The sequence below is a fragment of the Crinia signifera genome, chromosome 6, assembly GCF_055691185.1.
Source record: "Crinia signifera chromosome 6, ASM5569118v1, whole genome shotgun sequence".
Lineage (NCBI taxonomy): Eukaryota > Metazoa > Chordata > Amphibia > Anura > Myobatrachidae > Crinia > Crinia signifera.
Window position 1 is genome coordinate 287,687,736 of NC_139222.1, and position 27,869 is coordinate 287,715,604.

At 49.6% G+C, this 27,869-nt stretch overlaps 3 protein-coding genes across 3 annotated transcripts; 1 reads left to right on the forward strand and 2 right to left on the reverse strand.

Moving 5' to 3' along the window:
* Window positions 1–309: 309 nt before the first annotated feature.
* On the reverse strand, window positions 310–26,972 carry LOC146007318 (protein S100-A1-like). Its single transcript, XM_083145662.1, has 3 exons — window positions 26,961–26,972; window positions 691–891; window positions 310–604 (listed from the first exon to the last, which is right to left on the reverse strand). The coding sequence occupies exons 2-3, from the start codon at window positions 829–831 to the stop codon at window positions 464–466; spliced, it is 282 nt and encodes a 93-aa protein (XP_083001788.1). The 5' UTR covers window positions 832–891; window positions 26,961–26,972; the 3' UTR covers window positions 310–463.
* LOC146007316 (protein S100-A12-like) lies at window positions 12,244–14,080 on the forward strand. The gene is made up of 3 exons (XM_083145660.1): window positions 12,244–12,270; window positions 13,293–13,472; window positions 13,891–14,080. The coding sequence occupies exons 2-3, from the start codon at window positions 13,341–13,343 to the stop codon at window positions 14,032–14,034; spliced, it is 276 nt and encodes a 91-aa protein (XP_083001786.1). The 5' UTR covers window positions 12,244–12,270; window positions 13,293–13,340; the 3' UTR covers window positions 14,035–14,080.
* LOC146007317 (protein S100-A1-like) lies at window positions 21,943–26,987 on the reverse strand. The gene is made up of 3 exons (XM_083145661.1): window positions 26,956–26,987; window positions 22,368–22,568; window positions 21,943–22,281 (listed from the first exon to the last, which is right to left on the reverse strand). The coding sequence occupies exons 2-3, from the start codon at window positions 22,506–22,508 to the stop codon at window positions 22,141–22,143; spliced, it is 282 nt and encodes a 93-aa protein (XP_083001787.1). The 5' UTR covers window positions 22,509–22,568; window positions 26,956–26,987; the 3' UTR covers window positions 21,943–22,140.
* Between the last annotated feature and the right edge of the window lie 882 nt (window positions 26,988–27,869).

Here is a 27,869-nt window from a genome sequence, read left to right on the forward strand (position 1 = left end):
TATCACTAAGATCTGCTATAGCATGGTTACAGGTCAGTGTGTGGACAACAGCCTCCAAGCTTCTTATACCAGCCCCCAATGGTATAAACCAAGAACTACTAGTTCCCGTCTGGGTATCAGTGTTCTAACCAGAGACTACTTCAACCTTATAGTCACTCACCAGTCATGTTCTAATGGAATGTGTCCCTAGAAGCAAACCACATTCATTCTGTACCCAGTATAATCATTGTCACACTGAATATTATAGGGAGACTTCCCTGCATCTCCCCAGGTGTGAAGGTTCCGTACTATAAACAAGACAAGGTCAAATCTCCTCCAAATCACTTTATTTATACAAAAGCGTAGCACCACAGCATACCACACATGGTCACTGGTCACAGAAGCGTAGCACCAGAGGATACCATACATGGTCAGCAGTCACAGAAGCGTGGCACCATAGGATAGACATCACCAAGAACAGACTTCATGATTTGTCATAGAATTCATGGTAAGCCAAAATGAAGCCAGAGACAAGATCTACGTACTCCTGGAAGGACACCTTTCCATCTTTATCCTCATCCAGAGATTTCAGGAGAGCTTCCACGTAGGCCGGATCTCTCTCGTTCTGAAAGGAAGGGAGAAGGTTAGAGGTTAGTGTCCTGCTTAGACATTAGTGGGAAGCACACAATGGTCCTACAGGTGGTGTCTCACCCATTGTGTAAGGACCAGCTGCTCCTTCAGCAGGTTCTGGAGCTCTCCCCTGGTCAGATGGTTCTTGTCACCATCCTGGGTGGAGTATTTGTAGAATATATCGATCATTCCCTCCAGGGCGGTTACCAGCTCAGATGGCATCTCGGGGATGTATGACAATAGGGGGTGAGAGCTTAGGCTGTGGGATGGTGGGACAGCAGGCTGCATAGAGACAGATATGGGGGTTAGTAACATAAGGATGGGAAGGTCCATGCATCCTAGGGAAGAGGTAGGAGCCCTGGAGCAAGAGGTGTTACTGGAACAGGGGTGTAAGGACAACCCACCAGTCACATGCACATCAGCCTCCAGGAGCATGGAGTGTTAGAACCACGTCAGGCCACCACCATTATAGACTGTCAGACATAAAATGCAGATTCCAGTATGATAGGCGACAGCTTTCATATGAGCCTTACATTGCTGATAGCAGGCTGACAATTGCTGGTGTGCTGGGGAACCATGTGTAGCCAAGGTTTATACCTGATGGTGCTGTACCCAGGGCCGCCGAGAGGCAGGGGGGGCGGGTACATTTTACCTGGGCCCGGGCCTGCCAGGGGGCCCCGGGTCCGGCGGACACACACTTTAAAAAAAATATTTATTGGGCTGCGGGTGCGCCGGGATGACAAGGACAAGCACGCCCATGTGTCCGGCCACCCATGTGTCCGGCCACCCGCCCGTCAGCTGCGGCTGCCCCTGCCTTCCCCTGTTCTTCCCCTGCACACGGAGAGACATACGCTAGAAGTCATAGTTCACCTCTCTGCACTTCCTGGTAACGCTGCCGGGCTGTGCTCCCTGTCAGAGATGCTGGAAGTGAAAAATGACTTCTAGCGTCTGTCTCTCTGTGCGCAGGGAATGGCAGGGTAAAGCAGGGGCAGCTGCAGCTGATGGGTGGGTCGTCGGACACACGGGCACATATTAACCCCTTGGCAACGAGCTAGAACCCCTGCCAATGGAAATCCCCCTTGGCAACGAGCATTAACCCCTGGCAAAAAATATTAACCCCTTGGCAACATTCAATAACCCCTTGCAACGCATATTAACCCCTTGGCAATGAGCAAGAACCCCTGGCAATGGACAATAAACCCCCCTTGGCAACGAGCAAGAACCCCTGGAAACGGACATTAACCCCCCTTGGCAATGAGCATTAACCCCTGGGAACAAATATAAACCCGTTGGAAACAAGCAATAACCCCTGGCAATGCACATTAACCCCCCTTGGCAACGAGCAATAACCCCTGGCAACGCACATTAACCCCCCTTGGCAATGAGCAAGAACCCCTGGCAACGCACATTAACCCCCCTTGGCAACGAGCAAGAACCCCTGGTAACGCACATTAACCCCCCCTTGGCAACGAGCAAGAACCCCTGGCAAAGGACATTAACCCCCTTGGCAACAAGCAGGTAATTTATAATTTATTAAAAGCCTTACTGTGGGGGGCAATGTGGTGTGGCAAAGTCAGTGTGTATCGACTTGTGTGACATCCCATTTTTTTGGGACGGTCCTGCGGGAATTAGACACTGCATGCGTCTAATGAGGGAGGCAGGCAGGGAGGCTGAGGGCATGGCCAGCAGTTCACACAGCACTGGCCATGCCCTCACAGCGACAAAACGGCGCCCAAAAATATTGCCTCTGGTACGCAAATATATTCCTTTCTCCACTGCCAAAGTTGGGAGGTATGCATTAGGTGTGAGGGGCATTGCAATGTGTGGCATAATGTGTCAGGGGCATTACAGTGTGCAGCATAGTATCATAGGCATTGTGGTGAGCTGCATCATGTTTCAGAGAAATGGCGGTGTGTGGCATAATGTATCGCTCGCTCAGACACTGCCCGGCTGTTCCCGACCCGGCGTGCGGCCTGCGCTGCGTGTCTCGATCAAAGGTCACGCTGCGCAGGCCGCAACGCTGACCACCAGCGCCGGAACCTGCTTGCCGCCGGGCCTCCCACATCATACCCGACGCCGGAACCTGCTCGCCGCCGGGCCTCCCACATCATACCCGAAGCCGGAACCTGCTCGCCGCCGGGCCTCCCACATCATACCCGACGCCGGAACCTGCTCGCCGCCGGGCCTCCCACATCATACCCGAAGCCGGAACCTGCTCGCCGCCGGGCCTCCCACATCATACCCGAAGCCGGAACCTGCTCGCCGCCGGGCCTCCCACATCATACCCTACGCCAGAACCTGCTTGCCGCCGGGCCTCCCACGTCGCACATGTCTACCCGATGCCTGCCTCTGCACTGCGACCGCCTGCCCCCCTCCGCAGCTCAGAAAAAGTAAGTCAGTGTGGGGGCACAGGGGGCAATTTTCTTTTAGGGATGCCAATCCCGGGATTGAGCATTTTTCAATCCCAGTGATATTGGTGTACCGGCCCCAAGATTTCTGTTGCCATCCCTTACATAGAAATGACCTTCTAGACCTAATTTGTCTCTGTGCCTGCGTCCCCGCCATCCCGCTCTATGCACCTTTGTCCCCGCCATCTCTCTCCCTGCATCCCCACCATTCCTCTCACTCAGGGGCGGATTTAGGGATAACGGCGCCCCTAGGCACAACAATAACGCCACCCCCTGTATAATTATATTATTTTTATTGATTACTTATAAGCCCTCATTTGATAATAGCCAATATAATGGATTTATTTAAAAAAGCCACTAACTGACATTCTTTTATTATGTATACATATTACTTAGTAGGACAGTTTATAGGGGCAGTATCTGCATGTCCTATCCATTTACACTCTATTTAAGATGGAATACGGTACAGTACAGTGGATATTTTGCAGTTATTGGTACACTTTGTACTGACAGTACCATCACAGGCATCCAAGTGCCGCCCCCAAACATGTGCCGCCCCTAGGCACGTGCCTAATGGGAAATTCGGCTCTGCTCTCACTGTCCCTGAATTTTGGCACAACCTGTGTGGCATAATGTGAATTTTGTGTCATTCCATGTGGCATAATGTGAATTTTACGACATTCCATGTGAATTTTGTCTCATTCTGTGTAGCATAATGTGTAAGGGGCAAGTATAAGGAGTCTACTATTGTGTTGCATAAAGGGTATATGGTGTGGTACACACCCCTATATCCTTTTAATGGCCACACCTCTTTTCTGTAGCTCGCCACTCCAGGGGGGCCCCGTGACACTGTTGTACCGGGGCCCAGGATTTCTCTTGGCAGCCCTGGCTGTACCTGTGGCAGCTGTGTACTGGGGAACCAGGTGTAACCCAGGTATATACCTGATGGGGCGGTACCGGTGTCAGGGCAGCTGTGTGCTGGGGAACCAGGTGTAGCCCAGGTATATACCTGATGGTGCAGTACCTGTGTCAAGGCAGCTGTGTACTGGGGAACCAGGTGTAACCCAGGTATATACCTGATGGGGCGGTACTGGTGTCAGGGCAGCTGTGTGCTGGGGAACCAGGTGTAGCCCAGGTATATACCTGATGGGGCGGTACTGGTGTCAGGGCAGCTGTGTGCTGGGGAACCAGGTGTAGCCCAGGTATATACCTGATGTGGCGGTACTGGTGTCAGGGCAGCTGTGTGCTGGGGGAACAGGTGTAGCCCAGGTATATACCTGATGTGGCGGTACTGGTGTCAGGGCAGCTGTGTGCTGGGGAACCAGCAGAGGGGCGGTACCTGAGCTGGAAACCAGGTGTGACCCAAAACCATTTAACCCCACATAGCACAACACACACATATATATATATACGTAGCGCACCTCACACATTGGACGGATACACAACAAAACACACATAACACACCAGATGCATACCACACCTTACGCACTTACACATTGTGCAGATTCATACACACATAACATACCTCTAACAGCACAACACTCACCCAAAAACCAGTACAACACACTTAAACAAACATTGCACAGATACACAAAGACACAACACACACTGTGTATACATAGCATACCTCACACTTACGCATTGGACAGATACATACAACCATAGGCGTGCGCAGCCCATTTTATTAGGGGGTGCACCATTAGAGGGGCGTGTCCATCATGCCTACTGGGCATTTCCATCCCCGCCTACTGGGCATCAATGTAAACTAAATAGAAGGTGACTTCTTTATGTATATACACTTCAGAATTAATAATTCCCCCCCACACACTAGAAACTATAATGCCTATTACACAATGCCACAGACCATGTTTCCCATTCCAAATAATGCTACACACCATAATGCCCATTCCACACACCATAATGCCCATTCCACATAATGCCACACACCATAATGCCCATTACACATTATGCCAGGACTTAACACATTTTTGAAAAACATGGACAATAGATACAGTGTGCACCGAAGGAGAGCACAAAAATTGACACCGTATTACACGTCACACACCCATAACATAGTATACCACATGCCGTAATGCCCTTTACACGTTATGTCATACACCGTAATGCCCATTACACGTTGCACCTCACACCGTGATGCCATTACACATTGCGCCTCACACTGATGCCCATTACACAATATGCCACACACTGTGATGCCCATTAAACATTATGCCACACACTGTAATGCCCACTACACACTGACACATGTGATGCCCTTACACATTATGCCATACACCATAACGCCTATTACATATTATGCCGCATAATGCTTACCTACATGCTCATTGCTAGGAGTTACATGCTTGATAACAGGGGATTCATGCTCGTTGCCATGGGGGATTTCATGCTTGTTGCCCAAGGGGGGTTACATGCTTGTTGCCCAAGGGGATTATGTGCTCGTTGCCCAGGGAGGATTACATGCTCATGTCCCTGGGGGGGGGGGGGGGGATGGATTACATGCTCATTGCCCAGGGGGGGGGGGGGGGGGGGAAATTACATGCCCTGGGGAGACGCAGTGTGCCAAGAGACGAAGTCTCAGACATAATCACAGTTGCGGAACTATGTCAGATGGGGATCATTTGAGCGGGACCTGAAAGGGATTATCTGAGACAGATTTTTCTGGTGGCACAATCAAACCCTGAACCGGCATTTGCCTATTCCTAGGACCAGCTTAATCTTAGCGAGTCCCCACGCCCCCCGCAGCTTCAGAAAACATGCCGGCTCCCTGGTGGCCATCTCGGGCACACTCACCCTCCAGCAGCGTCCCGCACACCTCCAGGAGAGGGACAGTATGGTGGGCGATTCTGTCACCAGGAAGCAAAGAATGCACGTGTCCGTGCACGTCCCCCTGCTGTTGAGCTCCTGCACATCGACAGCAGCGTGACACCAATCAACGGAGGATGTACGCGGACATGAAGGAGGCTGCAGGATGCTGTATACAGGATACAGGTGGGTGGGCGGGCGGCCAGCAGCGGGGACTACAATACGCGGCTGCACTACTCCGCTCAGCAGCCAGCCGCATCGTCACTGCTGGTGCTGTTCTAAAGGAGGAGCAGCAATCGTGCGGGGGGGGTCGCCGGTCTTTAGGAGGTGCCTGTGCACCCCCGGCACCCCCCGTGCGCACGCCTATGCATACAAACACAACCACTACAACACACAGAACACATAAAGAATTTGCCATTTAACAGTCTGTGCTGGCAAATAAAACTGTACCTAATGTACTGTTTTTTCCATCATCCATCTCTCCAGTCCTCCAGCCTGTCACTGCGCTCCCCGGCCGGTTGCACTGAGAAATTTTGTCCTGCCAAAGCACCCATTGATCAGTACAAAGTGGGTACACTGCACTCACCCTGTTAGTCAGTTGGATGTTAGGCGCTGCTCTGCCTTAAGGGTTTCCCAGACTCTTTTGGTTCATAGATAATGTTTGGTCGATGGGCATGAGCGCTGCATGCATTTGTTTGAATGTTATGAGTGTAAGAAGTTGAAGAATAAGACAGATGAAGATTTGTCACGTTATAGTGTACAATTTACTCAATAAACCGTGAATAAATATGTGTACATAGAAGTACAAAAAAAAAAAAAAAAAAAAAACGCATGCGATCACCGCATTTTTACATAGGAAACAAATGTTAAATGGCCCACAGACCACAAATAGCCAGGCTGAAGTGCGAAATGGCCCCCCCCCCCCCCCATCAACGTCAACTTGAAACGTGGCGAGCGCAGCGAGCCCGTGAGGGGCGGCGGTAGGCGTCCTCCGACCTTTTCATACCCCCACTATCCACGTCGGCGTGGAGTTGAGAATAGAAAGTGTGGCGAGCGGGCGCGGATACCTGTGAAGGTATCCGCATGTCACACTTCGGGCGCCAATTGGGCCATTTAACATTGTTCCCTATGTAAAATCACATCGAATGCGATTTTTTGGTCGCATGCGATGCGACCGACGCAATATACATATTAACATGCTTTTCTACATAAAATCGCGGGCATCGCATGCCATTATAATGCCTGCCGTTCTAGGTAAAGAGTACAGAAATTTTCACTACAGTGTCACCGTGGGGGGGGGGGGGGGATGATTTCCAATTTGGGTTCAGGTGGTCTTTTAGGGACCCCTCTACAATCCTGTTGGTCTCTTCTCCTGGAGCCTACAGTCTCCCTCAGTGATTGACTATCATTAAGGGAGACCATAGGCTCAAGGAGAAGAGACCTATGGGATTGTAAAGTGTCCCTAAAAAACCACCTGGACCCCTTAATTTGGAATCCCACTATGGTGACACCGAAGTGAAAAATCCCATCAATTGAGGACCCCCTGTAGGTGTACCAAACACCAATTATGCCCACAATATCCATACCCCCCACCTGTAGATTTGTTTCGCAACCCACCCCCATCCAAACATTTATCAGTTTGAATCAGAATTAATTTCTTAATCCTACTTTCATTTCTTGATTGTACTTCTATGTACACTTATATTTATTGTCACGATTTATTGAGTAAATTGTACACTTTAACATGGCAAATCTTTATCTCATTGTTATTCAACTTCTTACACTCCAAACCTTATCAATACACCCATTGATCATTGCGATGGCTGGATTGGCCGGGTGGGTGTAGGGAAGAATTTGGCCCATTGCACCCATTCCCAGTGGTGCATTGCAGTACAGGTAGCGTGCGTTGCATCATGACGTCATGTGGCCAGGCCCCTGGACCTGCTCCCACACTAAGGGGCTGCCCCACTGTTTGGTAGAGATGGCCAGTGCATGTGCTTTACAAATTTCCAGACCTCAGAGACAGCTACAGGCAGGTTCGGTGAGGGGAGCGGCAGTGGCAGGAAGCAGTGAATTTTCTATTAATTATGGCGTGGTAAGTAACGCCCACCCCGGTCTCCAAGCACTCAGCGCCTGTAATTACACACCCTAGAAACTGTACCATTGAAAGTATAGAAATGGAGGTGTGGCCATGTCCCTTTTTGATTTTGTACCAATTTCTGACCCTCAGATGTTGGAGTGTATGTCATAGGTGCTAAATCTCAGGAGTGGATGTGGAATTCATTAACACACACGTTATCAACTCCTCAGGAGCGTTGTGTTTCAAGCACACCTGATTTCATTGCCGTCATTGACACATTCTAACATCATGGTGGAATCTTTAATGAATTACAATCTTAGGTCTTTGGCACAGCATACTGTAAGAGGACATTTTTCAGCAATTTTGGAAATAAAAAAACCCAAGGCTTTCCCGGGAAACGCCGGGCAGGTCAGCTAGTAATACAAACAACTATATGTATTAAAAAAAAAAAAAAAAAAAAAAAAAAAAAAAAAAAAAAAAGGGAGACAATGTAAAAAGGGCCATTGTGCCCTTTTTTTGATTGTATATGGCCCCTCATGGGTATTCACTATGGTTAACGCCACCCCACTATTGACGCCAACCCAAGCGCAGCGGTACGCGTCCAACCTTTTCATATCCCCACTATCCACGTCGGCATGGAGCTGATTTTATATAAAGTGTGGCGAGCCCCGCGAGGGGACGTGTATACCTGTGAAGTTATGCTCGCTGTGCTTGCCACACTTTAGAAAATCAACTCCACACCGACGTGGATAGTGGGGGTATGAAAAGGTCGGAGCACGCTTCGGGTTGGCGTCAATAGTGGGGTGGCGTTAATGGGGGACCATTTCACCCATGAGGGGGGGGGGGGGATTTGCAGTGAAAATGGAGGTTTTGGGGGCTTTTTACATTGGAATCAATGTTAAATTTGGTCTCAGGGACCAAATTACATTGATTCAAATGAAAAAAATTGCGTGCATCGCATGCAATTTGGTTGGCACGTGATTTTCGCGGCCGCGATCAATACAATCAAAATCGCGGGCGCCGTGCTAGGAAACAAGTACCAAAAAATAAAAATTGCAAAATAGTAATACAAATTAAAAACGAAATAAACAAAATAGTTTAAATTATCATGCAATATATGAATAATAAAATGTTGAAAAATTAGAAACAAAACTCAAGGGAGAGAGGAAAAAAGTCGAATATCCTCAAACACATACAAGTGGCTACTTTAAACCTCCTATCTCCGACAAAGAATAAAATAAATTAAGAACATCAAAAATCACAATAAAGAGAAGTAAGGATGCCAATAATATATTTAATAATGAGTAAGTAAACAAGGAATCAAAATAAACACAAAAAATGAAAATAATGACTGCGCCCAGATCACTGCAGCCTAAGGATACACCTTAAGATTCCCAAATCTTAACACATAAGCAATACAACAAAATGGTGTTCCAAAAGGCGCTGTAATCTCCTCTTTTCCAAGTATACGATACGAGGGAGTCTAGATCGATCCCATTGGTGATAGAAATATCGTATACTTGGAAAAGAGGAGATTACAGCGCCTTTTGGAACACCATTTTGTTGTATTATAAGGAATCAAAATACCTGAGAACCACAAGAAGCAAAACAGATTATATTTCAAAGATATGTCTCCTAGTAACAGTAACTAGGGGAATCGAATAAATACCTTCCCAGCTTGCCCTGAAGAAGCCGGAAATCCTGGTGAAATGCGCATCGGCGCACGATATAGGAACACTCTGATGACATGTTTTGAATAATGCATGAATCAATAGAAATGCATGTTCCCATGTCAAGCAATATTAGCGTGTAAAATACTGACGAAATAGCAGTCACTATTTCCATAAAAAAAATTAAGGTAAATAAGTTGGCGTCTCGCAGCCGCTGGTGGGGACACACAGTTTTTAGATATTGTCCCTGAACAGAGGTATTCCTGCCATACAAACTCCATATATGGTAGGAAAGTTTGCATAGAACATTAACACACAGCAGTGGTAAATTGTATGAATGGTCCCTGAACACGGACCATAAAGCATCTAAGATAAATAGATTTGCCTAAATATCATACATGCAATTGATGACAACCACCAAAGAAGGTTGGTATAATTACTGAAGTTGAGAAGTAACAACTAGGATAAATACAATTACCAACCTAAGGTGATACAGTGTCAGAATATTCTGCCTAAATAGTACAAAAGCACAATTGCAACATAACAAATTGCAGAGAGCAAAGAACTAGAAAGTAACAGCATACAATTTACCAACATAGAACCAATTCCACTCTGAGGGAATATCTTAGAAATAAGGGGAACATATAGAAAATACAGGAAGTATTGAAAATATACAATGAATACATAAAAAAGGAAAAAAAATATATGAGGAAAATAGCTGGGTCCTCACATATGATTATCAGTATCCTAAAGCCCTATCATTTTAAAACACAATTTTCTATCTTTATCACAAGATATGAACTATCGATGAGAGTACGTTAGCACTCTTTAACAACATATTAGCAAAAAGTTAATTTTTAGTAATTATTTTTCAATAGCGGGTCAACCTACATGAGTGCACCCTCCTATCTCTACCAACCTCCTTTTTTGTTCTTTATAAGTAGCCCAGGTATATACCTGATGGTGCAGTACCTGTGTCAGGGCAGCTGTGTGCTGGGGGAACAGGTGTAGCCCAGGTATATACCTGATGGTGCAGTACCGGTGTCAGGGCAGCTGTGTGCTGGGGAACCAGGTGTAGCCCAGGTATATACCTGATGGTGCTGTACCTGTGTCAGGGCAGCTGTGTGCTGGGAACCAGGTGTAGCCCAGGTATATACCTGATGGTGCTGTACCTGTGTCAGGGCAGTTGTGTGCTGGGGAACAGGTGTAGCTCAGGTATATACCTGATGGTGCAGTACCTGTGCTAGGGAAGCTGTGTGCTGGGGAACCAGGTGTAGCCCAGGTATATACCTGATGGTGCAGTACCTGTGTCAGGGCAGCTGTGTGCTGGGGAACCAGGTGTAGCCCAGGTATATACCTGATGGTGCTGTACCTGTGTCAGGGCAGCTCTGTGCTGGGGGAACAGGTGTAGCCCAGGTATATACCTGATGGTGCCGTACCTGTGTCAGGGCAGCTGTGTGCTGGGGATCAGGTGTAGCCCAGGTATATACCTGATGGTGCTGTATCTGTGTTAGGGAAGCAGCTATAAATGACACCATTAAGATAAAAGCTGATGGGGAAACCACCATTACCTTATACAGTCAGGACACCCGGCTCCCTCAGAGACATGTGGGGTAATGACTGAGCCTGGTATATAAGTACCACCCATAATTGGCTAATGGGATGCACATGTAATTAGCAGTAATTAGTACACACACAGCTGCCCTATATACAGCAATAATAATGTCCGTGTCCTCTCATCGGGAAATGGTCTTTGGGTCACCAGCATGTTGGTTTACATGCATTTAGGTCAACATGCAGGACGGTCAACACGGCTGTAGGTCGACTTAAGCATTAGGTCGACATGGGGGTAGGTCGACAGTCACAAGGTGGACATGGGGTCTGTCACATGTTTTTGTACGTGAAATGTGCCAACAGGCGGTACAGTACTTCATGCCCTACCATTCGCTACGGAGCGCGGTGCGAGAATAAAATAGTGTGCCGAGTGTAGCGAGGCACCGTGCCCGAAGTATGGAGAGCGCAGCGAGCCATGGAGGGGACGCGGTGCTATGTTTCAGTGTCCATGTCAACTGTGTCAACATTCAGGACAAACAAAATGGGAAAAACCCCAAGTCAACCTTTTGACTGTTGACCTACCCCCATGTCGACCTAATGCTTGTGTCGACCTAATGACCCTGTCGACCTTCCTGCATGTCGACCTTAATGCATGTCAGTATTCCATTCCTGTTATGTATTGTAACGCCCGCAGAGACCGCGCTCACCCGCCAGTCTGTCATACACACATATACAAGTGACGGCACACAAGGGGCGACGCAGCGGCATGTTTTGGGTCACATTTGCTTTGTGTCGCTGACCGGCTTCTGAGCAGCCCATGTGACCTGTAATCTGGTCATGTGACCACAATATATACATGGCTGCCGATTATTCCTCTGTGTACCACAGACAGCGCGTGGCCATAAATAGACTTGTCTCCTCCTTATCACTGTTATTATATATAAGCAGCATTTATATTCCTGCTGAGAGGACACGGCCATTATTATTGTTGTATATAGGGCAGCTGCGTGTGCACTAATTACTGCTAATTACATGTGCGTCCCATTAGCCAATTATGGGTGGTACTTATATACCTGGCTCAGTCATTACCCCACATGCATCTGAGGGAGCTGGGTGTCCTGACTGTGTAAGGTAATGGGGCTGCTGGGCAGGCTGGTATTTGTGGTTCCACTTGGAATGTTTTCTGCGTGTAACTTTTGCAGATGGAGAAATTATGTTGGGGGGGCAGATGTAACAGGTGCATAGTGTGTGTTTTCGGTGGGGTGTGTTTAAACTGAAATATAAATTGTAGTTTAAGCATACCTCCCAACATGACCCTCTCCAGGAGGACACGTTGCTCTGCTCCTGCACTTCCCTCTTAATGTATGATTGCCATCACCTGTGCTAAACAGGTTAATTGATAAGAAAGGTGTCGCCACAGGTGATGGCAATCATACATGAAGAGGGAAGTGCAGGAGCAGCGTAATGTGTCCTTTCTGGAGATGGTCACATTGGGAAGTTTGGTTTAAGCAGTGGTGTAACAATTGTCGCGGGGGGCACTGTGTGAGTACAGGTGTCGGGGGTCTGTGGGGATATTGTAATGCTGTTCGTCTGTGGACAGGACTTACCTGTCTGCGCAGTGGTCCCGGCTCCCCTGGCTTCTGCTTAAATGAAAATGGACCATCATTAAATGTCCGCCCCCATAAAGCAGAGTGTTCTGAAACTGTCTGCTGTATTGGGGAGAACATTTTGTAATGTTCCGTTTTCATACCAGCAGGAGGGGAGACAGGACCGCATACAAAATCTGTGGCTCCCGTCACAGTACAGGGGCATGGGTGGTGGGGCATTTGCTATCTTTACTGGGGGGGGGGGCACTATTTTCATAGTTACGCCACTGCGTGTAAGACTAAAGCAGCCAATATTTACTCTGCACAGAAACAATATAACCCATCCAGATCTAACTCTGTTGGCACCTGTTACATCTGCCCCACCTGCAGTGCAGCATGGTTTTGTCCATCTGCGAAAATGGCATCTTTGCAAACAGTTCTGAATCCGGTTTTATGTTGTAACTGCCTCCAGTATATCCTCCTGTGCCGGTTATCTCTCCCGGGGTCTCTGTGAATATCTATCCCTTACAGGAGATGTCTTGTTCCGTGTTCCCCCTTCTAGATATTGTACCACACCGCTGAGCTCCGACCACCCAGCCACGGCCCAGAGATGGCGACTACAGAGTTGGAATCCTACATTAATCGATTGATTGACGTCTTTCACCAGTTCTCACTGGAGGAAGCTCTGACTAGGGGGGAGCTGAGGATACTACTGGCGGACCAGCTGGGGGACGCCATACAGGTGAGACCCCTCTAGTGTGGGGTCACTTGGGGTGTGTTAGTGTCCAGCACATAAAGCAGGGGAACCCCGACTGTGGGATTCTAGGGTTATCATAGTGGCAGATCCTGTAAGTTCTCTACTGCTCTGGGGGGGGGTCCTGCACTGTGGGGGCATTGGGGCATGTTCAGTAACGTGTTGTCTGTACCATCGCCTGGTGGGAGATGAGGAACCTGTATACCACAGGAATAAGAACCCCACGGGTGATGCCCACACCCAGGGGCTGCTTATTGTGACCCTGCCCTGGTTACCTGCAGCCCTGTAACTGAATGTAAGGTTCTAAGGCTTCTTACATAGGACCCCCACCCGGTCCCTTATCTGTAGGTGTAGCTAATACACGAGGTGTCCTGGACTGGTGTAACCATCTCGCTCCCTCTGACAGGGTATGAAGGACGCGTCATATGTGAACAAGGTCATGGAAGGCCTGGATGAGAACAGAGACGGCCGGGTGGACTTCAAGGAGTTTGTAACGCTGGTGTCCAGCTTGCTGATAGCTTTCCACCATGCTAGGCCGCCACGTATCTGATGTCCCCAGGGGCCACATCTGTCTGAATAAACATAATGTAACAGTGTTTCTGTGTCGGTCATGATTTGCAGATGTTATACAGGACGGGAGCAGTGTACCGGGGGATGGGTGGGAGCCGGCCTGTAATTGGGGATGTGGGTATAATGAATCTGATTACAGGGTTATTATATGCAGCTGTGGTTCCATAACTCAGACCCCAAGGATTCCTAACTGCATGTTTTCCCGTTCTCAGCACAGATGCACAAGTGAGATATTAGCAGGTGCTTCTGCTGGGTGACCTGGGAAATGTGTCGGACATAGGTGTGTGCAGCCCATTCTCTAAGGGGGTGTACCATTGTCATCCATGATGTATACAGTGGCAAACGCAGGATTTTCAGAAGGGGGTTTCCAGAGGGGCGGAGCAAAGCATGGAGATGGACACCTAGGTGACCCAGTATATGCCTGGTCAGTTACAGTATTATAGATAGACCAAATATATATTTGAAAAAAAATATATATATATTTTTTAAATTTTGCCCCAAGTTCGGCACTCGGATAGATGACCAATTGCTCCCGGTGACCCTGCCAGAAAATCATATATCGTCCAGGGGGTTCATTAAAGAACCAGGCCGGCACTCAGGGAGACTGTTCAATGAAATAAAGATACTACACCATTCGGGCGTGTGGTTGCCTGAATGGTGTAGTATCTTTATTTCATTGAACAGTCTCCCTGAGGGCCTTATTCGAGTTCGCTCTTTCTGACAAAATCCTTCTTAGATGGACAAAACCATGTGCACTGCAGGGGGGCAGGTGTAACATGTGCAGATAGAAATAGATTTGGTGATTCTTTGCAGGGTAAATACTGGCTGCTTTATTTTAACACTGCAATATAGATCTCACTTTGAAGTAAAACCCCACCCAAATCTAATTAGATCTGCACAAGTTACATCTGCCCCCCTGCAGTGCACATGGTTTTGTCCATCTAATGTAGCCCACACACGCACCGATTCCAGCGTGCGTTGTGGGCTGAACTAGCACACACAGCATCGCATCGTATGCCTTGTGCATACGATGTGCATGCGATGCGATGCTGTGCTAGAAAAAGCAGGTACAAAAAGTATGTGCAGCACATACTTTTTGTACTGTGCGATGAGGTGCCGCGGGAGCGCGCACCCCATCGTATAGCATCGCACCGCTGGCATCGGCGCGTGTGTGGGCTGCATAAGAAGGATTTTGTCTGAAAGAGTGAACTCGAATAAGGCCCTGAGTGCCGGCCTGGTTCTTTAATGAACCCCCTGGACTATATATATTTCACACACATGGGCGTCAACAGCAGTGTAGACCCCTGGGCATAGCAATGTATTGGGGCCCCTACCGATCCTCCAGTGGTAGAGGAAGCTTTGATGTCCCACTAGTGGTAGGGGGTATTATATCAACCGCTCAGCATGTAGGGCCTGGATCAGTCATTTCCACTAATTACCCCTTTACTGCACAGATGGTGGGAGAAGGGGGTATTGGGCTGAATGAAGGGGCCCTGATACATAACTTCCAGGGTGGTAGAGGATGTTTAATATGCAGATGAGGGGTGTATAGTGGAGTGGGCTTAATATTCATAATTTTCTGGTGGGAGGACAGCTTGCTTGACTGCAGATATCTCCAGTTCCCGGAAATGGATTTCTTAGATTTTAATTGAAAAACTAGAGAATCCCACCTACCAAATGATATTGGGGACTAGAGGTTCAGAGTTCAGGAGGCAGAGCAATCTGCCAACGATACTATAAAACTACATACCAGGTGTGTGGAGCTGGAGCAGTAACCAGTTGCTGGAAGGCTGATATCTCTGGTTTTGGGAACAGTAGAGACAAGCTACTAGTGTCCTTCAAAGGGGGAGAGTCCCAGCTTTTGGAAAATACCCTCAGAAAAACAGTCAGAAAGAACCTGAAATATCTGACTGGAAATAACAATTAACAGGCTTGGATAGGGACCACTGATTTGAAGTCAGATATCTCCGGTTCCCAGTGGCCAATTTTTACAATTCTTAGACCCATGGAAAGAGGGGACCCTCAGCTTTCAGTTGAGAGTCCTTAAACTCCTGGGGGGGGTTTCTGGGTACTCAGAAACCCCCCCTGCATGCACTACTGGTATATGCACTGCAAAATGAATCCCCACCACAAACAGGGACAGTGTGCAAAAAATGTACTCTTTAATGCCCATTACACATTGTGCCACACACTGTACTGCCCATTACATATTGTGCCCCACACTAAAGAGCCTATTACACATTATTCCACATTCTGCAATGCCCATTTTATGTTAATCCACACACATATTGCTCATTACACACCATAATGGCCATTACATGTGCCATATAAGTGCCTACATGCTTGTTGTCAGGGATTACATGCTCATTGCCAGGAGGGATTACATGCTTGCTCGCCTCCTTGCTCTGGAATGCAGGCACACACCGTGCCAGTGCTTGCCGAATCAGCATTTCCGGGTAGTGCTGGGTGCCCTGACGGATGGTATAGGTGCAGGCAGACCTCTAGCATCTGTCTCCTCTATGGTGCCATCCATTTTTGGAAGGGCTCATGGTCTGTATGTGGCAGAGACTCTGAGGCACCACTTCCCGCCTGTCTGCTTATCCTGGGTCCTGATTTATTTGTTTAACATGAACTTCAGTTGCCGGATGGCTGGGGATCCAGCAGAGGGGAGCGTCTCTGACCAGGTTCCACCTCCTCTGTACACATATTATGCCGCCAGTAGCAGTACCGCTTACACATAATGCCTGCAGTAGCAGCACTGCTTCCACACAGAATGCCCCACGCATATTGCCCCCCAATAGTGCCACACACAATGTCCACATAGTGCCTGCAGTAGCAGCACTGCTGCCACACAGAATGCCCCAACGCATATTACCCCCCAATAGTGCCACACACAATGCCCACATAGTGCTATGTACACAGTGTATATGGGACGGAGCTGACCATGGAGGGAGGGGAGAGCTAGCTGCCACTCCTGCGGGGAGTGGGGACAAAGCTGCCACTGCTGGGTGGACGGGGGATGGAGCTTTCACTGCTTGGCGGAAGGGGGATGGAGCTCCCACTGCCAGGAAGAGGGGAGGGGAGTGACAGATGGAGGGGGTACAGAGCGCATGCTGGGTGGAGGAGGGACAAAGTAGCAGCTGCTGGGTGGAGGAGGGAAGGAGGCAGTGGGCAGCATCTGGCCAGCTTCTGAAAAAGGGAAAGAGGTGGCGGGTGGTGTTTACCAGATAGAGCTGACAATGGCTGAAATCATGTGCGGGTGGAGGGGCATCATTAAGACGTGCCTGTGCACCCTTGGCACCCACCACGCCTATGATCAGGGGGTAATGAGTGCAGCTAACAGATGACTTGGGAAATGTCAGTGGGTAATGAGTACACTGGTGCATATTGCCCGCATAATCCCTTGGGCCACACTTAAAGCTTTGTGGGGGCATCTGTAATTGGTGCGGTGCACATAGGCCCCCTGTCGGGGGTGTTAACATCTCACACCCTGTGCCCATGTTCTCCCATGCTTTCTGCTGAGAGCTGCGCAGTGCTAGAATCTACAGCACTCAGCGGGGGAGGGAATTTATGCTGAATACAGACCCCTTCCCCTCTTCCTATCCCCCTGTGAAGGGGAGACCAGAGGGCCACCATTGTTCCACCATGGCACCGTCTCTCCTCCACCAAAATAAAGGTCATAATGCCCAGCGAGCCTCCGATGTCCTAAGAAATGTAGAGAACTCTAATAATCTGTAAAGGTGACCATACACGGCTCCATCTTCAGTGTCTGACAATCTGATCTTCTGTGAGCCGTCCCAGGCGGCAGCACCTCATGCAGCCTATTCACAGGTGATTTATTGCATGTGGCTACGTTCCCTGCCGCCGGGAGGATGCTGAATCTGGAGATCTAATGCCACAAAGGCAGGGATGGTGTGAGGGTTCTCTGCACCCCAAGAAGAACTTCTCCTACTGCCCGCAGCCCATCCCTCTCCTCTACACACTGAGCTTGCTGGAGGTGCAGGACGCTAGTCCATCTCTGAGGTTTATTTAAAGCAGTGGTCAGGGAACTCGGTCCTCGTTACCCCACGCAGGGCATGTTTTGCAGGTCTACTCACAGAATCACAAGTGAAATAATTAACTCCACCTTCGGAGCTTATAAAATGTGTGAGTAATTAGTACACCTGAGCACCTGCTGGGTTACCAGCAAAACATGTGTGGGGTAATGAGGACCGAGTTCCCTGACCACTGGTTTAAAGGGACAATCATTAACACCAGTGGTTCCCAACCTGGGGTGCGCTGCAGACAAGTCAGGGGTACTTGTAAATAATATAGGTAATGGTAGAAGTCTCCTGATGGTGGAAGAGGTGTAACATTGCCATGGAGATGATCCGCATTACATCACTTCTGAGTCCATCATCGGCGTCTCGTCGTGCTTTGGCCCGGCCAGCAATCCCCTGAAAGCTACCGGCACTGCCCTCACATCAGCGGTCACCTGTCCTGCGCTGACACGGGGAGAGGAAGCAGCAGCATTAATCCTACAAGCATTAGCGGGAACCCCGGAGATATTACACAGCCATTGGCCAGACACAGGGGGCCCAATTCCTGACCGCACACTACTCCTTACATAGGGACACGCATACCAGGCGCTTCCACTCATAAGGTCTGTGGATATTTCATATTGAGAGGAGGGGTACTCATAAATGACAAGCCTAATCAAGGGGTACGGGAGAGAAAAAGGTTGGGAACCTCTGATTTACAGAGCAAACACCATAGCTTCCAAGTGATCGGCACATTGATACATTGTATTACATTTCCCCATTTATCTCAATGTCTACTAGCCCCCCCTCCTGGTCAGAGCTACGCGTAGTGGGGGTAACAGCAGATGCAACCGCTATGGTGTATGGCAGCCTTAATACACAGATGATATTTCGGAGGAAATTTATTAAAGGAAATTTGTAAAAAAAATAGGTGTATCTGTATCCAGAAATAGTTATTTTTTACATTTACTATACCGTAAATATGGCAATTCGTATTCGTATTGATGTGCTATCAATACGAATAGCCGCATTTTTGGGATAGTAAATGTCAAAAATAAGTGTATTTCTGGATATAAATACACCTATTTTTTACAAATTTCCTTTAGTAAAGTTCCCCCTTCATATCATATACTTCTGTCCCATAGCTCCGTTCAGCAGGGGGAGGAAGCCGGGCTCTGCCACAGAAATGGGGTCCTGATACTGGTTAGAAGGATCCCTACCACTGCTGAACATACATGCACTGCTCGGCCTGACATGGACAGAATGAGGTACACAGTGAAAGTGGTAGATGTCACTACCAACCCTGCTACACCTCATCTCCCTATTGTCCCCTACCCCCCAAATGTTCACACATGCGCTGTAGGGTGCAGGTACTAGGCTCCCAGCAGAGAGGAAGGGGCCTGGCTGGAGGAAGCTGCACATGGGCCTCCTCCCCTCTTATGACACCCCTATAGCGGGGGTTAGTGTCCTGTAGTCTGTTAGCGAACCTGTGTATGGCGGGAGGCAGGAGTGCACCTGTGTATGGCGGGAGGCAGGAGTGCACCTGTGTATGGCGGGAGGCAGGAGTGCACCTGTGTATGGCGGAAGGCAGGAGTGCACCTGTGTATGGCGGGAGGCAGGAGTGCACCTGTGTATGGCGGGAAGCCGGAGTGCACCCGTGTATGGCCAGAACCGGATTAACAATGGGCCTGATGGAGCTATTGCTCCAGGCCCACTCTCCAAATAGGCCCATTTTGTAGCTGAGGGTCAAAGCTTTCCAACGAGACCAGCCCTGCGTTGCTAGCCCCCCAGGATCCGGAGATACTGCCAGGCAAACCTGGAACGTTTTCCCTATAGGATAACATGGGACCCGCTAATTCCGACCTCCACCCGATTCCAACGGCTGCCAGTTCCCCCTCCGGCATCACAGAAACTCGAGGTTGATCTCAGTCGAACCCAAAATGCTGGTCCTTCAATCTGATACCTGGTCCATATGGGTTCATTGGTTCTAGAGATATTGCGGGTAAAACTATTTGTTTTTTTTTCATTTCTGAAATGTAATTTCATGGCTGTTCATGTTGTTTGAGGACAGATTTCTCTGGAACCAAACGGCCCAGTTTCACGGGACCAAAATCATTCGAAGGCTACATGTAAATGGGTCAGTTGGTTCCGAAGATATAGCTGGTTGTTTAAAAGGGGGCGGGGGTTGTTTTCTCTCCCCCTCACACCAGAAAATGCAGGGACTAGGCTGGTGTAAAAGGGGCCAGTCTGAGAATGTCCCTGCATGATCCTGGGATCATATTCCCTGCATTTTCTGGTATGAAAGGGGTATTATTTCAAATAGCCGGGATATGCAGTGCTCAGAATACAGCCTGGCAGCCCCCTGCTCTCTGCCCAGCTGTTAATAGCTGTCATTTGTGCCCGGCGGCGACTGTCCCCCAGTTACCGCAAGCATGTATTCCCCCTTGGCAATGAGCATGTAATCCCACATGGCAATGAGCATGGAACCCCTGGCAATGAGCATTTAGGTAAGCAACACTTATGTAGCATAATTTTTAATAGGCATTATGGTGTTTGGCATAATACATAATGGAGATGATGGTGTGAGGCTTAACATGTAGAGGGCATTATGGTGTAAATTTTTAATGTGCGCCTTTGGCGCGCAATGCCCCTATTTATGAAGCATATTGTGCATTATTGCTCAATCTGTTTGGTATAGTGCAGGCATGTCCAAACTATGGCCCTCCAGCTGTGAAACTACAAGCCCCATCATGCAATGCCACAGTTTTGCAATTAGGGAATGCTAAAACTATGTCAAGGCATGCTGGGACGTGTAGTTTCACAACAGCTGGAGGGCCACTGTTTGGACATGCCTGGTATAGTGTGTATTTTGGCTCAATCGATGTGGCATAATGTGAATTTTGCTTTAATCTTTGTGGCATAACGTGAATTTTGACTCCATCTGTGTGCCATAGTGTGAAGTTTGTCTCATTCCTTGTGGCATAATGTGTAAGAAGCAAGTACAGTATCCTCAAACTGCAGCCCTCCAGATGTTGTGAAACTACAAATCCCAGCATGCCTTGCCACAGTTTTGCTATAAGGGAGTGTTAAAACTGTGGCAACATCTGGATGGCCGCAGTTTGAGGACCCATGATTTAGACCTTAATCTGGCTCTGTGTATGGCAGGAGTGCACCTGTGTATGACAGGAGGTAGTTCTCACAATCCAGGTATGTTTTGTTTGTTAGGTAAACACTAACTTCGCTATCCCTGGAGGGGCTGCAGATCCGGGATGCCAGGCGTACAATAAATAGCTGGAAGAGCTTTCTCACAGAGCCGGAATCAGGGGTAAGACAACAGACCCCGCTCTGGTAAGTTACATTTTGTACCCACAATGGCCAGATAGCACAGTTGTGGCAGGGCATGCTGGGATATATTGCTGGGTCAGTAGAACACTCCCCTACTTCCTAGACAGATGCGTCATGTTGGGTTCTCAGCCTCAACGCTCCTGTACCCTTGTGCTAGAGGTCCATCTCCTCTAGAGGATAACTATCATTACTGCCCAGGATGTTCTAGGTGGCTCAGTAAGGAATATCACTAAGATCTGCTATAGCATGGTTACATGTCAGTGTGTGGACAACATCCTCCAAGCTTCTTATACCAGCCCCCAATGGTATAAACCAAGAACTACTAGTGCCCGTCAGTGTTCTAACAAGAGACTACACCAACCTTATAGTCACTCACCAGTCATGTTCTAAATGAATGTGTCCCTAGAAGCCAACCACATTCATTCTGTACCCGGTATCATTGTCACACTGAATATTATAGGGCAACTTTCCTGTATCTCCCCAGGTATGAAGGTTCCGTACTATAAACAAGACATGGTCAAATATCCTCCAAATCACTTTATTTATACAAAAGCGTAGCACCAGAGGATACCATACATGGTCACCAGTCACAGAAGCGTGGCACCAGAGGATACCATACATGGTCACCAGTCACAACAGCGTGGCACCAGAGGATACCATACATGGTCACCAGTCACAGAAGCGTGGCACCAGAGGATAGACATCACCAGGAACATCAGACTTCATGATTTGTCATAGAATTCATGGTAAGCCAAAATGAAGCCAGAGACAAGATCTACGTACTCCTGGAAGGACACCTTTCCATCTTTGTTCTCATCCAGAGATTTCAGGAGAGCTTCCACGTAGGCCGGATCTCTCTCGTTCTGAAAGGAAGGGAGAAGGTTAGAGGTTAGTGTCCTGCTTAGACATTAGTGGGAAGCACACAATGGTCCTACAGGTGGTGTCTCACCCATTGTGTAAGGACCAGCTGCTCCTTCAGCAGGTTCTGGAGCTCTCCCCTGTTCAGATGGTTCTTGTCACCCTCCTGGGTGGAGTATTTGTAGAATATATCGATCATTCCCTCCAGGGCGGTTACCAGCTCAGATGGCATCTCGGGGATGTATGACAATAGGGGGTGAGATCTTAGGCTGTGGGATGGTGGGACAGCAGGCTGCATAGAGGCAGATATGGGGGTTAGTAACAAAAGGATGGGAAGGTCCATGCATCCTAGGGAAGAGGTAGGAGCCCTGGAGCAAGAGGGGTTGCTGGAACAGGGGTGTAAGGACAACCCACCAGTCACATACACATCAGCCTCCAGGAGCATGGAGTGTTAGAACCACGTCAGGCCACCACCATTATAGACTGTCAGACATAAAATGCAGATTCCCGTATGATAGGTGACAGCTGTTATATGAGCCTTACATTGCTGACAGCAGGCTGATCATTTCCTGTGTGCTGGGGGTCTATGTGTGACCCAGGTATATACCTGATGTTGCAGTACCTGTGTCAGGGCAGCTGTGTGCTGGGGAACCAGGTGTAGCCCAGGTATATACCTGATGGTGCAGTACCTGCGTCAGGGCAGCTGTGTGCTGGGGAACCAGGTGTAGCCCAGGTATATACCTGATGGTGCAGTACCTGCGTCAGGGCAGCTGTGTGCTGGGGAACCAGGTGTAGCCCAGGTATATACCTGATGGTGCAGTACCTGCGTCAGGGCAGCTGTGTGCTGGGGAACCAGGTGTAGCCCAGGTATATACCTGATGGTGCGGTACCTGTGTCAGGGAAGCTGTGTGCTGGGGAACCAGGTGTAGCCCAGGTATATACATGATGTTGCAGTCCCTGTGTCAGGGCAGCTGTGTGCTGGGGAACCAGGTGTAGCCCAGGTATATACATGATGTTGCAGTACCTGTGTCAGGGCAGCTGTGTGCTGGGGAACCAGGTGTAGCTCAGGTATATACATGATGTTGCAGTCCCTGTGTCAGGGCAGCTGTGTGCTGGGGAACCAGGTGTAGCCCAGGTATATACCTGGTGGTGCAGTACCTGTGTCAGGGCAGCTATGTGATGGGGAACCAGGCGTAGCCCAGGTATATACCTGATGGTGCAGTACCTGTGTCAGGGCAGCTGTGTGCTGGGGAACCAGGTGTAGCCCAGGTATATACCTGATGGTGCAGTCCCTGTGTGCTGGGGAACCAGGTGTAACCCAGGTATATACCTGATGGTGCAGTACCTGTGTCAGGGCAGCTCTGTGCTGGGAACCAGGTGTAACCCAGGTATATACCTGATGGTGCAGTACCTGTGTCAGGGCAGCTGTGTGCTGGGAACCAGGTGTAGCCCAGGTATATACCTGATGGTGCAGTACCTGTGTCAGGGCAGCTGTGAGCTGTGTGCTGGGAACCAGGAGTAGCCCGGGTATTATACCTGATGGTGCTTTACCTGTGTCAGGGCAGCTGTGTGCCGGGGAACCAGGTGTAACCCAGGTATATACCTGATGGTGCAGTACCTGCGTCAGGGCAGCTGTGTGCTGGGGAACAGGTGTAGCCCAGGTATATACCTGATGGTGCTGTACCTGCGTCAGGGCAGCTGTGTGCTGGGGAACCAGGTGTTGCCCAGGTATATACCTGATGGTGCAGTACCTGCGTCAGGGCAGCTGTGTGCTGGGGGAACAGGTGTAGCCCAGGTATATACCTGATGGTGCAGTACCTGTGTGCTGTGGAACCAGGTGTAGCCCAGGTATATACCTGATGGTGCAGTACCTGTGAGCTGAGGAACCAGGTGTAGCCCAGGTATATACCTGATGGTGCAGTACCTGTGTGCTGGGGAACCAGGTGTAGCCCTGGTATATACCTGATGGTGCAGTACCTGTGTCCGGGCAGCTGTGTGCTGGGAACCAGGTGTAGCCCACGTATATACCTGATGGTGCAGTACCTGTGTCCGGGCAGCTGTGTGCTGGGGAACCAGGTGTAGCCCAGGTATATACCTGATGGTGCAGTACCTGTGTCCGGGCAGCTGTGTGCTGGGGAACCAGGTGTAGCCCAGGTATATACCTGATGGTGCAGTACCTGTGTCAGGGCAGCTGTGTGCTGGGGAACCAGGTGTAGCCCAGGTATATACCTGATGGTGCGGTACCTGTGTCAGGGCAGCTGTGTGCTGGGGAACCAGGTGTAGCCCAGGTATATACCTGATGGTGCAGTACCTGGGTCAGGGCAGCTGTGTGCTGGGGGAACAGGTGTGACCCAGGTATATACCTGATGGTGCAGTACCTGTGTCAGGGCAGCTGTGTGCTGGGGAACCAGGTGTGACCCAGGTATATACCTGATGGTGCAGTACCTGTGTCAGGGCAGCTGTGTGCTGGGGAACCAGGTGTAGCCCAGGTATATACCTGATGGTGCAGTACCTGTGTCAGGGCAGCTTTGTGCTGGGGAACCAGGTGTAGCCCAAGTATTATACCGGATGGTGCACTACCTGTGTCAGGGCAGTTGTGTGCTGGGGAACCAGGTGTAGCCCAGGTATATACCTGATGGTGCAGTACCTGTGTCAGGGCAGCTGTGTGCTGGGGAACCAGGTGTAGCCCAGGTATATACCTGATGGTGCGGTACCTGTGTCAGGGCAGCTGTGTGCTGGGGAACCAGGTGTAGCCCAGGTATATACCTGATGGTGCGGTACCTGTGTCAGGGCAGCTGTGTGCTGGGGAACCAGGTGTAGCCCAGGTATATACCTGATGGTGCGGTACCTGTGTCAGGGCAGCTGTGTGCTGGGGAACCAGGTGTAGCCCAGGTATATACCTGATGGTGCAGTCCCTGTGTCAGGGCAGCTGTGTGATGGGGAACAGGTGTAGCCCAGGTATATACCTGATGGTGCGGTACCTGTGTCAGGGCAGCTGTGTGCTAGGGAACCAGGCGTAGCCCAGGTATATACCTGATGGTGCAATACCTGTGTCAGGGCAGCTGTGTGATGGGGAACAGGTGTAGCCCAGGTATATACCTGATGGTGCAGTACATGTGTCAGGGCAGCTGTGTGCTGGGGGAACAGGTGTGACCCAGGTATATACCTGATGGTGCAGTACCTGTGTCAGGGCAGCTCTGTGCTGGGGGAACAGGTGTAGCCCAGGTATATACCCGATGGTGCAGTACCTGTGTTAGGGAAGCTCTGTGCTGGGGAACAGGTGTAGCCCAGGTATATACCTGATGGTGCAGAACCTGTGTTAGGGAAGCTGTGTGCTTGGGAACCAGGTGTAACCCAGGTATATACCTGATGGTGCAGTACCTGTGTTAGGGAAGCTGTGTGCTTGGGAACCAGGTGTTGCCCAGGTATATACCTGATGGTGCAGTACCTGTGTCAGGGCAGCTGTGTGCTGGGGAACCAGGTGTAGCCCAGGTATATACCTGATGGTGCAGTACCTGTGTCAGGGCAGCTGTGTGCTGGGGAACCAGGTGTAGCCCAGGTATATACCTGATGGTGCAGTACCTGTGTCAGGGCAGCTGTGTGCTGGGAACCAGGTGTAGCCCAGGTATATACCTGATGGTGCAGTACCTGTGTCAGGGCAGCTGTGTGCTGGGGAACCAGGTGTAGCCCAGGTATATACCTGATGGTGCAGTACCTGTGTCAGGGCAGCTGTGTGCTGGGGAACCAGGTGTAGCCCAGGTATATACCTGATGGTGCAGTACCTGTGTCAGGGCAGCTGTGTGCTGGGGAACCAGGTGTAGCCCAGGTATATACCTGATGGTGCAGTACCTGTGTTAGGGCAGCTGTGTGCTGGGGAACCAGGTGTAGCCCAGGTATATACCTGATGGTGCAGTACCTGTGTCAGGGCAGCTGTGTGCTGGGAACCAGGTGTAGCCCAGGTATATACCTGATGGTGCAGTACCTGTGTCAGGGCAGCTGTGTGCTGGGGAACCAGGTGTAGCCCAGGTATATACCTGATGGTGCAGTACCTGTGTCAGGGCAGCTGTGTGCTGGGAACCAGGTGTAGCCCAGGTATATACCTGATGGTGCACTACCTGTGTCAGGGCAGCTGTGTGCTGGGGAACAGGTGTAGCCCAGGTATATACCTGATGGTGCGGTACCTGTGTCAGGGCAGCTGTGTGCTGGGGAACCAGGTGTAGCCCAGGTATATACCTGATGGTGCAGTACCTGTGTCAGGGCAGCTGTGTGCTGGGGAACCAGGTGTAGCCCAGGTATATACCTGATGGTGCAGTACCTGTGTCAGGGCAGCTGTGTGCTGGGGAACAGGTGTAGCCCAGGTATATACCTGATGGTGCAGTACCTGTGTCAGGGCAGCTGTGTGCTGGGGAACCAGGTGTAGCCCAGGTATATACCTGATGGTGCAGTACCGGTGTCAGGGCAGCTGTGTGCTGGGGGAACAGGTGTAACCCAGGTATATACCTGATGGTGCAGTACCTGTGTGCTGGGGGAACAGGTGTTGCCCAGGTATTATACCTGATGGTGCAGTACCTGTGTGCTGGGGAACCAGGTGTAGCCCAGGTATATACCCGATGGTGCAGTTCCGTGTTAGGGAAGCAGATATACATAAAGATAAAAGCTGATGGGGACACCACCATTACCTTACACAGTCAGGACACCCGGCTCCCTCAGAGACATGTGGAGTAATGACTGAGCCAGGTATATAAGTACCACCCATAATTGGCTAATGGGATGCACATGTAATTAGCAGTAATTAGTACACACGCAGCTGCCCTATATACAGCAATAATAATGACCGTGTCCTCTCATCGGGAAATGGTCTTTGGGTCACCAGCATGTTGGTTTACATGCAAGAAGGTCGACATGACTGTAGGTCGACTTAAGCATTAGGTCGACATGGGGGTAGGTCGACAGTCAAAAGGTGGACATGGGGTCTTTCACATGTTTTTGTACGTGAAACGTGCCAACAGGCGGTACAGTACTTCATGCCCTACCATTCACTACGGAGCGCGGTGCGAGAATAAAATAGTGTGCCGAGCAGGGCCGGTGCTAGGGTGTCCGGCGCCCACCTGCAAACCATAAATTTTGCGCCCTTTCACAAGCTGCAGCCCGATTGTGGGAGTTTATGCACCATGCGATCCTATGGAGGATCTCGGGTACATGTACATGTATGCATACACCATCTCAGTGCTGTGTCCACAAAATGTTGCAGGTACTAAAGGTGCCCATACACGCTGCGAGAATTGCATACATTATGGGCTAGATCATGCAATGTGTGTGCAATGCGATCCGAAATCAGTACAAAAAGTATATGCTGCACATACTTTTTGTACTGTGCGATGCCCGCAGGAGCGCACATCGCATTGCACGAAGGTCGACATGGGTTTTTCACTGTTTTTTTATCCGAATGTCGACACAGTCGACATGGACACAGTTGGCAATGAGAATCGGACCCTCGCATCGCTCGCTTCGCTCGCGATGCTTTGGGCGCGGTGCCTCGCTGCGCTCGGCACACTATTTTATTCTCCCACCACGCCCTAGTGGATGGTAGGGC

Bases quoted from the DNA above. Each gene is read 5' to 3' on its own strand.
- LOC146007316 (XM_083145660.1), top strand. From the start codon at position 13,341: ATGGCGACTACAGAGTTGGAATCCTACATTAATCGATTGATTGACGTC. The intron at 13,473-13,890 runs GTGAGACCCCTC...TCCCTCTGACAG, and splicing joins AGCTGGGGGACGCCATACAG to GGTATGAAGGACGCGTCATA.
- LOC146007318 (XM_083145662.1), bottom strand. From the start codon at position 831: ATGCCATCTGAGCTGGTAACCGCCCTGGAGGGAATGATCGATATATTC. The intron at 605-690 runs GTGAGACACCAC...CCTTCCTTTCAG, and splicing joins AGCTGGTCCTTACACAATGG to AACGAGAGAGATCCGGCCTA.
- LOC146007317 (XM_083145661.1), bottom strand. From the start codon at position 22,508: ATGCCATCTGAGCTGGTAACCGCCCTGGAGGGAATGATCGATATATTC. The intron at 22,282-22,367 runs GTGAGACACCAC...CCTTCCTTTCAG, and splicing joins AGCTGGTCCTTACACAATGG to AACGAGAGAGATCCGGCCTA.